This window comes from Microtus ochrogaster, chromosome 17 (genome assembly GCF_000317375.1).
Source record: "Microtus ochrogaster isolate Prairie Vole_2 chromosome 17, MicOch1.0, whole genome shotgun sequence".
NCBI classification, from domain to species: domain Eukaryota; kingdom Metazoa; phylum Chordata; class Mammalia; order Rodentia; family Cricetidae; genus Microtus; species Microtus ochrogaster.
The window spans coordinates 12739314-12750793 of NC_022019.1; the positions used below are offsets into that span (position 1 = coordinate 12739314).

Here is an 11480-nt window from a genome sequence, read left to right on the forward strand (position 1 = left end):
GCTAGTCTTGGACAAGGGACTCTGTCACCAGCTAGCCTTAGACAAGGGACTTTGTCCCCAGCTATCCTTGGACAAGGGACTCCATCACCAGCTAGCCTTGGACAAGGGACTTTGTCACTGGCTAGCCTTAGACAAGGGAGTTTGTCACTGGCTAGCCTTGGACAAGGGACTCTGTTTTCTGAACTTTCACGGCTTCAGCTGTAGAATCTGGCTCTCTGTTCACTTAGTGTACACTGGCAGAGCTGTAAGAGTTCTTCATAATAGTAGCCCTGCTACTAACAGTGACAAGACATCATCCATCCCTGTCCCCACCTATCTGGGGTCCTGTGTTCCCCCATCCTGTCCCCATCTATCTGAGGTCCTATATTACACACACACACACACACACACACACGCACACGCACACGCACACGCACACACACACTTTCTCTTTCTTTAGGGAATGGTCTGTCTGTTCTTTTCCTTCCAGTTTCTTGAAAAGCCTAACCCAGAAGCAGCAGGATGAAGGTAGACAGCTCCAGGCATGCTTTCGGCCATTTCCCTCCTCCACACCCACCATGACCCTCCCTCTGTCAAAGAGCATCATCCTTCCCTGCCTTGCCAATAGAGAGTCAGACTCTTGCTTCTTGAGTGACTGACTTCTGTACCTTGAACCCCCGCCCTGTTATGATTTGGATGGGAGATGCCTCCCACAGGCTCATGTGTTTGAACACTTGGTTCCAGCTGATGGTGCTGTTTGGGAGAAGTTAGGGAACCTTTCTGATAGCTTAGCCCCACTTTCTGGTCTCTCTCTCTCTCTCTCTCTCTCTCTCTCTCTCTCTCTCTCTCTCTCTCTCTCTCTCTCTCTCTCTCGTTCTCACTCGCTCTCCAACATGACCGCATGTCTGCCTATCTCTGCCTCTCTTTCCTAAGTGAGGACGAAATGAGATCACTCTGCTTCCTGATTGTCATGCAGACCCTGTGCTCTGGCCACCATTCTTTCTCCCCATGGTGGGCTGTACCACCTCTGGAACCGTAGCCAACAGAACAAATCCTTTCCCCCTAAGTTGCTCTTTGTCAGGACACTCTATTGCAGCAGCAGAAAAGTAACACAGCCTTCTTTGTGCTCACGGGCTCCTTGTCCCCTAACTCTGCTTCCCTAGGCCTCTCTGTTGCTGCCCTTCTCATCCATCATACACTCTTGTCCCGGCTACACACACCCCTGCAATCCCTTCTCCCCCAGCTTCTGTGGCCATCCACATACAGCCCCTATTCAACACCAGAATACAGGAAAATGAAAGAATTTAATGTCAACAAGCTCACAAAATCCCAACTTGTTTCTCTGAAGGGGTGGAGGAATAGAGAGAAGAAGGATAAACCCCGTGGGGGGAAAAAAATCACCTTTTTCCACATCTCATCCCTCTTGCTGTTGAAGTCGCCTGTGCCTGGAATGTCCACCAGGACAACCCCTTCCGGAATCAGGGCAGATTTGGGAAGAATCACTTCCACGTATTTGATCAAGGGCCAGATTTGTGTTCCAGCTGACCCTCCATCCCAGTCGCTCCTCTGAGTGCGGATGTAAGGATCCAGCTTGACAGATAGCTCTCCTGCCTGAAGAGAAACGACAGGTTGCACGGACCAAGCACGCTGAGGGCTCTTTATCCTGGCTGTGATGCAGAGTCAGTGAAGGGATGCTGAGGGACAGTGAGAAGTCCTCAGACAACAGACACCAGGAAGCACAGAATGGTCTCCTCAAGGACTTGTGAGCCTGTGAAGACTCTGGAGACCAGCAAGTTCAAGTTCCTTAACATAGTTGGGGCTGGAGAGGTGGCTCAGTGGATAAGAGAACTTGCTGCCCAATCAGAGTTCCAGACTTCAGATCCCAGCATCCATACTGGGCAGCTCAAAGCTGTCTGTAACTCCAACTCCAAGGAATCCTTGTCTCTGTGTCTCTGTTTTTGTCTCTATCTCTCTCTCACACACATACACAGACACACACACACACACACACACACACACAAATAAAACAAAATAAAAGAAGTAAATATTTAGAACTCAGTGGGGCTGGAAATGTAGCTCAACTTATAGAGTGCTGGCCTAGCGAGCAGAAAGCCTTGGGTTTGGTTGCAGCACTGCATAACCTGGTGTGGTGGTTACAGGAGACAGGAGGACCAAGAGTTCCAGAGCATCTTTGGCTACACAGTGAGTTTAAGGCAGTTCAGAATATAAAAAATCAGCCCAACACAACTAGAAGAGGACTCCAGAAAAGTTATAGGATGCTAAATTTATCCCCCAGATTCCATTTGCTTCTAAAATTGATGCAGTTTTCTAAATTTTGCTTAGAGCATATTTTCTCCACATGGCGAAAGGCAACTGTGAAGAATTTAGTTCCTGGAAGTCTCATGTATAATTATAGAAAATCAATCATGACCTAATGATCATATTTTACAAATTAAAGATTGATCAGAAATTTGATCTTTAAGAAAATTTTTTAAAAATTTCCAAGTAGATATACATAAATATATATAAATAAATCTTTCCTCCCCGCCCCGTGTGTGTGTGTATACATGTGTGTGTGTGTTGGTGTGCACACTTGATATATATGCTTTTCCAGAATATTTCAATAACAGTGAGTGAGATTGGGGGAAGAGGAGGTTTCCAGTCTACTGCTCCTACTTAGATACAGCAGGACAGTAAGTCTCAACCGATACACTTCAGAGAGCAGAAAAGCTAGGATCCATGGTGGCTATTGTTGATCAATGTCTATGGAAAGGCCCAGAAAGAAAGCAAGAGAGAATGACACATACATGTAAGTTCACACATAAGCATGCCTCAGGACAAAAGTGGAAGTCAGAGGACAACTTGCAGGAACCAGTTCTCTCCTCCCACTCTGTGGGTCTCGGGGATCAAATTCAGGTTGTCAGGCTTGACGGCCAGTACCTTCACCTGCTGAGCCATGTCACTTGGCCCACTGTGGGAAACCTAGGTTCTTTAATGTACAATGTTTATAGGTTGGGTGTTGGTTTCACAGATAGTTTGTCTTAATATAGATTCTGAATCTCAGCATAATAGAACGTATGCCAATTCTGAAATTGGATGGGCATCTCAGGCTTCATCATGCCAGCCTGATCTGTTTGGGGAGCCAAGGGAGTGAGGTTGATCTAATCAGGGCAAGTCAGATTGTTGCCTTCCATAGCTAAGGAGAGCCACTCAGCCCAGTTCTGACCAATGAAATCCACACGCAAAGTTAACAATGGTGTTTCTGGGACTCCTTCCACTTCCTGAAATGGGAGAGGTGTTTGTTGCCAACATGCATCTGCTTCTTTCCATGAGACAAGCTGCAACAGCTGGCATTTCAACAGCAACCTTATGACTAAGAGGCCACAAGCACCATGGAAGGCCAAGGAGACCACAGAGACATTGAATCTGACACAGCTGAGTTACTGAACCTATCTAAGACCCTATTGTCTCCTAACGAATAAACTTCATATGCTCAAGTCTTTATATATATATTTATAGTATGCTATATATGATATATAATATAATATATAATGAATACATATATACTCATTTTCACTCGAAGTCATCCCAAATTAATCCTCATCTGACTGTAGTCTTTTCTGAGCATAAAAACTTCATTTGGAAATCAAAGTTTACCATCTATAGGCATAAATAATGAAAGATAATTGGATGATATCTAATTCTGATTTGGGTAACAGTTTATTTCCAATAAAAACCACTGTACCTTAGACAATTCCCCTTGATTTATTCAATTGTTATATTTAACACTAACAATAAAGAAAAATAAATCTTGACATTACCTCCTCTGCCTTAAGAGTGATGGTTCTGGAGGTCGGAATCCTCACTCTGGGCTTCGTCCTTAGCAAATCGTCATAGGGCCTCTGTTCTGCCCCACGTCCATACAGCATCTGTAGCTTCTCGGCTGCTTCTGCTGCTGCATCATCCCTGGCCCACATATCTGCGTCTTCTTCCCTGGGCCCCTCTGCCCTGTGCAGGAGCGTAGTCAAGTCCTTCAGTTCTGCCTTCCACTCCTGCCAAGGCAGAGCAAGCCACACTGCTCATCATGACAGACTTGGGGGAGGGGTAGTAACAAGGGGAAGGGCAGAGCCCCAGGCCCTGAGGGGGAGCAGAGGTTGAGAGCAGAACCCTAAGTCAGCTACCCTATCTGGTCCAGTAAATGGTTGGCTTCATCAATTTGATACGGTCTAGGGTTATCTGAGACCAGGTCAAAGGAGGAACCATCTCACTCACATGGGTCTGTGGCCATGTCTGTGAGGGACTGTCTTGATTTTCTGAATGACAGAAGGGAGTCAAGTGTGTGTGATGCCATTTCAGGGTAAATGGTCCTGAGCTACACAAAAAGCAAGCTGAGGATGAGCATGGGAGCCAGCCAGGGAGCGAGCCAACAGGCGGCAGTGCTCCGTGGCTTCTGTCTTTGAATTTCTGCTCTGACTTCCCTCAGTGACAGACTGTGACCTGGAAGCACAAGCCAAATAAACCCTTTCCTCCCCACAGTTAGTCTTTGCCATGATGTTTGTCACAGAAAAGAAATGAGAACAATGAACATGCAGGGGCTTAAAGAGGGGCATGGCTGACCCAAGGCCCTGGGCCAGAACCCCCATCTCACCCTGCAGAATATTTTCGCTGAAATAGGTTTCATCAGATGAATGTTCTATAGTAATTTGTGTGTGTGTGTGCATACACGTTTCATGAAGGCAGGGCTTGACATCAGATGTTCTCCTCAATCACTTCTCCACCGTATTTGTCTGTTTGTTTGAGACAGCATCTCTCAGTGAACTGGAAGCTCACCAATTCAGCTGGCTGGCAAGTGCCGGTCATTATCTCTGTCCCCCTGGCTTTTTACTGTCCTCACCTGGCTTTTTACTCTCCACAGATGCTGACGGTCCAAACTTAAGTGTTTGTGCTTACCCGGCAAGCACTTTACCAACTGAGCTATCTCCCCAGTCCCTGTGCGGCAGTTATGATGATATAATTGCAATCTCTGGTAGTGTCTAGAGAAAAACTTCATGGAAGAAAGGAAAAGAAGAGTCATGAGAGACGGGGGGCAGGCTGGCCTACCTGATCAGACAGAAGGTGTATTTTGGCCTCATACTGTTCACAGCAGCCAGAGCTCACTTGGACGATGCATGATGTGCAAACGCTTTCTCCAGACACTGGTAGAAACATGGCTTGCTGGATGAGGGCATTAATCAGAGAGCTCTTGCCGGCTCCAGTGCTTCCCAGGAACCCTACGTAGATCGGCTCCAGCGGTGGTTTTTCAATCAAGGCAAGAAGCCGGTTTCTGCATCCATTTCAGAGTGCACAGGAGTATGAGAAGAAGCACACCAAAACAGAATGCAAAGAAACTAAGGTCCGATCCTGGGCAATTCACTATATCCTTCCTTTCTTTGACGAAGGGGTAATACTGCTTCCTATTCTCTACATAGACTTGGGCTGGGGGGCAAACAGGACTAGGTAAAAATGCTTGGTAAAGAGAATTCTCCACAAACATTATACTGTCTACATAGATGTGAGAGACATCCTTGTTTGTGTTCCATGTTCTCGTCTCTAATAAAACCCACGCAGAAAAGTCTGAGGAGCGACCCGGAGTCCTGTGAGCAAGGTCAACTATGTCACTGAGTTGACTGAGGACCTTTGAGCCAACTCTGTACGGACAGTTGATGAACTCAGTGACACAGAGTTTGGCTGGGTTTGGAGCATCTCCCCTTATCCACAGTGTGACTTTGCTCCATGGCTTGGTCTCTCTGAGCATCAGTTTCAGTAAAAAATGGAACAATCACAGGAGAGTAGCTGGCAACAGTGGTCACACAACAAATGGTTCCTGTCAGTGCCTAAAAACAAAACAAAACCCCCAAACAATATAGCCCGAAAGAAAGCCTCCAGCCATAGGAATTGTTTCCTGCCCTTTTGTGCTGTTTCTAACTGAGAGCACTTTCTCTTTCTCCTGGTGGGGGGTATGGCATCGGATTGGAGGGTGCAGGTTCCAGACTCACATGAGATACTTGAGTCCACTGGGAATGCTGTCCTCCAGGAAGACAGACTGAATCATTTTCTGATAAGTGTTGCTCAAAATCCTCCTGGTCCGAGACTCCAATTTTTCATCTGGAATCAATAGAAATGGGTTATCTGGGAGTGTACCTGGCAGAGAAAGAATGCCAGGTCCCCAGAGGAGGCTACTGAATACTGCGGAAAAGGAAGAGATCTCAGCAAAATGAGAAGTCAATTAAACCAGCGAGCGAGCTATCTGCCGCTGGAGATAAGTGTTCGACAGGCCGTGTAGATTCTGATCACCTCCAGAGACTGGCACACTCTGCACTCCCCTTACACTTTTCTGTGTGTTGCCATGGATTTTAGCCCTTCTAGAGTCTTCTCTCCTGTGGATTCTGTATAAATACCCACCAGAGCACCTAGCTAACCATCTCCAGACTGTCTTCTCATTCAGGAAAGGCTATTTTGATAACAGAGCAGCCTGGACATAAAGGTTACATATCTCTGTGGAGACGCTAAGGAACAGGTGCATGTGGAGATGCTCCCTTGCCTTCGGAACTTTCCATCTTTCCCTCCTAGTGTCTGCACTTGTCTGTGAAAGGCAGCCTCGTGTTGCCACAGCCACACCAGCCTTTCCCAACACTCACATTCCTTAAGAGCGCTTTGCTCCGCAGAGGGAAACGCTTGGAACTGCTGGTCTCGATGTGACCTGCGTCTTTTCTTCATGGGTTCTTTAAACAGATCACAGTCAACTAGGGATAAACAGAGGATATAGAGAATTACAGGCTGAGGGTGGGCAGGGGATCCTGGCCTCCCTCTGCCAGTGCACACAAGCTGAATGCCTCAGAGCACCCTGGCTAGCTCTGCCTGCTCTGAGGGGTTGGTTGTCTCAATTTAGAACCTAATTCTCAGGGTCACTGCATCTGTTGTGCCTTAGATCGGTTACTTTTGTGTTACCTGTGATAAAATATCCTGACAAAAAGCACCCAAGAAAGGAAGGATTTATTTTGGCTCATGTGACAGGAGCACAAGACAACCGGTCACGTAATATCGGCAGTCAGGAAGTAGGGAGTAATGTATACACAGCTCACTGTTGTCGTCCTATTCAGTCTGGGACCCTGGCATATGGGCCAGTGCCACCCACATTAGGGTGGGTCTCACCTCGTATTCAGCCCAGGACCCTGGCATATGGGCAAGTGCCACCCACGTTAGGGTGGGTCTCACCTCAATTAACCCAACCTAGGAGCCCCTCACAGACACGCTCTTAGGCTAGTCTCCACCACGTGATTCTGGGTCCTAGCAATCTCTTTCTCTCTCTCTCTCTCTCTCTCTCTCTCTCTCTCTCTCTCTCTCACACACACACACACACACACACACACACACACATATATACACAAATACCATCACGCATCTGGTTCCAACATTCCTCACCACAGGCAAACGGCTATTTGCATGTCCTCAGAAACCAAAGTAGCTAGATACGGTCCGCCAAGTTTAAGCCTTAGGAAATTTACAGGGATCAGACAGGCCTTTCAAACTTCCATCAGAAACAGAACAGAGGGGAAAGCAAATAGGTAACCATGGCAAGTGTCTTCTGCTAAGCCGCTGAGTCCTTCCTCATCTGTAAACCAAAAGGCTGGTCAATTAGAAGCACTGACACAGTGTGAGGGGTTCCCTACCCAATGGATGCCTTCCAGCTGGGCCTGGGGGTACATGAGTGTACCCCGAGCTACTCAGGAGGCTGAGGCAGGGAGATCCTGGCATCTAGACCAGCCTGGGACACCTACTAAGAGCTTATCTCAAAATGAAGGTTAAAATCAGAATTGGGAGGTGGCCTAGCAAGTAAAGTGCTTATGGAACAGCATGTAAAAACTATGCTGGGCCAGCTTCAATCCCAGCATGGTGGAGGCAGAGACAAGCAGATCTCTGGAGCTCTACGATCCTAACCCAGTGCTTCTAGGGCTTGCTGATTGTCAGCCTAGCTTAACTGGTAAGCTCCAGGTTCAGTAAGAGACTCTGTCTCAAAAAAAAAAGGTGGAATACAATCACAATACATTATATGTGTGTATGAAATTGAAGATAACAATGCTCTAAACTAGAAAGTGACAATGGTGTCACAGGCCTATAAAGATGCTGGAATAAAGTCTGTTAAATGGTACAAACAGTCAAATTGTATACTGTGTAAATTTTTTGTCAATAAAGATTTTTATAAAACTTAAAAAAAATAAGGTGAACAGCAGCTGAAGAAAACAGCCTATATTTAACTCTGACTTCCATATGTAGTCAAGCATGTGCACACCCACCCACATGCACATGTGCCCACATATAAATACAAACACACATGAACACATGGACATACATACACCATTCATACATACACAAGTTGAAAATTAAAAAGGGGGATGGGAATAACTCAGTGGTATCGATTACTTAACTAACATGCATGAAGTCCTGGGTTCAACCTCAATACCACAAAAGGATAAAATAAAATATACTATAAAAAATAAAAGATACCTTTGGTTAATAAATTGGAGAATCACCCCCCTGCCCCATGCTTCTTCACCTACAGACATTAGCAGCAGCTTCCTTAAGCAGGAGAAAATAGAAATCAGGAGATCTTTGAAGTCTGCAGGAGTCATTCATTCCCTTACATGAGGACTTGATTATGAGGTGGAAGGCTGGTAGGGGCCCTAAGCCTAAGGAAGGCTGTGCTTTAGATTTGGACAACACACCTCATTAGTGTTGCCTGGCTAGAAAGGGGGAACAGCTTGGTCTCTGGGGCAAAAGTTGCTGCAAATGATCCTAACCCAGCGCACCTAGGGCTTGCCCAGGGAAATAGCCATGGAGGGACCTGGAACACCTGGTCCCAAGAGATGCCACTCTGAGCTCATGTGAAGAGCGGATATATAAGGCCCCAATGCTGAGTGTGGCCTAAGCAGGTCAAGTTCACCGACGGACTGATGAGGCACTTCAGTGGGGACCTAGGGTAGCAGCCTGAGCAGAAGCCCCAGCTTGCATCACTGGGCTCCAGATGTGAATCTCCCACACATCACACACAGCCTTCCAGCACCACCTCTTCAGTCTTGCATCTCCCAGAGCAGATTCTGCTGCCTTCTGGAGACAGCTCATACGCCACAGAAGGTTCCAGGGCAGAGCCACACATGTGCCAAAGCTTGAGCGGATGACACCTCATGCTTCTGCTGTGACAGATGAAAAGCTTGTTCACTAGATCCTTCTGTCCCGGGAAGTGACTGATCTCAACTGCAAGCATGCATCCTGGCTCAGCTTCAGCACTGCAGAGCTAAATACCAAGGAGCTGCTGGCTCTGTGGCTTCAGCCAGAGAGGAAGAGGCAGAAAAGAAAAGAACATGCTATTCAAAGACCTGGGCCAGTTGTAGGCCAAACACTAAAGATCAGGAAGCAGCTCAGAATGCCAGGATGCATGCACAGTCATCTGCAAAATAATATAGAAGGATGTCTACTTTGTAACTCAGGTACTCTTGTGTGAACAATGTTCATGCAGTCTCTAAGCCATATGCATCAAACAAGGAACAAACCCATCTATCGAGAGCCCTCATTTCAACTTTGTAAGACTCGGCAATTCATCTGATATTAGTGGGAGCCTGGGGCAAGAATTCAGATAAAATAACAGGATTATAATTCTTTTCTCAGTTCCAAAAATGAAAAGCCACCTGGAAAGGATAAAATATTCCATCTTGGATTTATATCATGAATGGGTCTACTAAACTGTAGCTGGAGTGGACTGGCCTGAACATGGACCGTGGTTCTTATCCCCTACAATGGCTTGGCCATCCCCTTGTCGTGTTCCAGCTCTATTGAATTATTCTAAGAAAGAGGAAGGGGGTGGATGGAGGGAAGCAGGCAGGGGTATTGCTTTTAAAAACTGATCCTCAAAAGGTGCAGCTCTATAGTCAACGTGAACCATTGCTAAAACAAAGGATCCCCTCTGAGCTCAGCCCAAGGGACCCAGAAGTTGCAGAGATTTTTGCTTGAGTGGCCTGTCAGACTTCATGAGATGGCTGCTATCCACACAGACCTGGAATTATTGGTTCCCTTTCCCTTAAGGGAGCTGTTTCCATAGTGACGAGGAGGATTTTGCTCCTTGGTTCTAAAAACAAGGATGATTTGATATACCCTTGTTCCAGTACCTGGGAGCTGCCCCCTCTGCTTCCTCAAAGAGGCACTCGCTGTGGCCCAAGAGATCTTCCACCAGCCCGCTGAGGCAGGAAGCTTGCCCACACTGACTCCAATGGACTCATTTTTCAACAAGACACTTCTTAGGCGCATCTCTCCTGTTCTGAGAAAAGCCACCTGCTAGTATTCCAAGGGCCTCACCTTGCTGCCTTAGATTTCGGAGAGTCCTAGCTTGGGTTCTAGAAACTATTTTTAAGATAGGGATCCTCACACAAACAACTGATCATCAAGCAGCTCGCTTTGTTATGAACAGACTACTTCAGTTAATGTTTTTAAAAACTGACAGCTGGTTCTTACTAACTTGCCATTAGAAAACAGCATCCAAATGAAGAGCAAAGAACGCCAGCTGTGAGCACAGTCTCAGTGTTTGAACAGACAGCAGTAGCCAGGCCCTATTTAGGGTCATTTTAGGAGCGTTACCTGAGTGTGGCATCACACCCGCGGAAGCCTCCGTTTCTGCCATTTCCTGCTAAGTCAGTTGCTCCTTTTGTCTGCTTAGGAATACCAGCCTGAAAGGATAGAGAGGAGGTATGCACACATTAAAAGTACAAAAAGCGGCCGGGTGGAGTAACAATCGCACTTCTTGAAAGACTGAAACAAGATAATCACAAGTTCAAGGCCGGCCTGGGCTCCAAAGCAAGACCTTGTGTCTCATTAAAGAATAAAAATACAAGCCTCCAAAAGTGAGAATACATAAATATACTTGTGTTTTATGTCTTCCATTAACTTCCAGAGAGCGGGGAGTCTTCTCACCTCTCTTTGAAACCCTCACTGTGCCTCATGCATCACCTGTCGACATGAGATGCGACCAAGATCAGTGTGTGATCACTGGTTCTCCATCACACACATTATCTGGGACGGTTTAATTCGATATTGCCTGAGATCTTCAGAACAACTCATTCTGAAATGAGAATAAGCCTCTGGTGACCAGAGCTATGGACGTCAAATTCTACGCATTGCTTTGGGCAAGGTCAGTGCCGCAGGCAGGTGAACTCGAACTTGTGCCAAGGACATATATTTCCAGCAAGAGTCAGCTTGAAGCTGGGGTGACTCCATGCCATTTCTCGGGCCTGGAGCTGAGTGGCTGGTTACTGAGCAGGGAAGGAGAGGTCTGGTGACTCGGTCTTATGGACCTTACTCACCCCACTTCTGCAGGAAGACACCTGACTAGGGGTTGGTTAAATGCAGCCCTGAAGCATTGGGCATCCACAGGAGGAAGAACAGTGTGAAAACATCCGAAGGGAGTGTCAGAGCTG

At 46.7% G+C, this 11480-nt stretch overlaps 1 protein-coding gene across 1 annotated transcript in view; it reads right to left on the reverse strand.

Annotated features, from left to right (window-relative positions):
* Nuggc (nuclear GTPase, germinal center associated) overlaps positions 1-10687 on the reverse strand; it is a 40554-nt gene extending 29867 nt beyond the window's left edge. Inside the window, exons 1-6 of the mRNA XM_005355551.1 lie at positions 10645-10687; positions 6657-6761; positions 6015-6123; positions 5080-5302; positions 3801-4031; positions 1381-1590 (exon numbers count right to left, since the gene is read on the reverse strand). Coding sequence (XP_005355608.1) covers positions 1381-1590; positions 3801-4031; positions 5080-5302; positions 6015-6123; positions 6657-6761; positions 10645-10687 — 921 coding nt within the window. The remainder of the gene's footprint in view (positions 1-1380; positions 1591-3800; positions 4032-5079; positions 5303-6014; positions 6124-6656; positions 6762-10644) is intronic.
* Between the last annotated feature and the right edge of the window lie 793 nt (positions 10688-11480).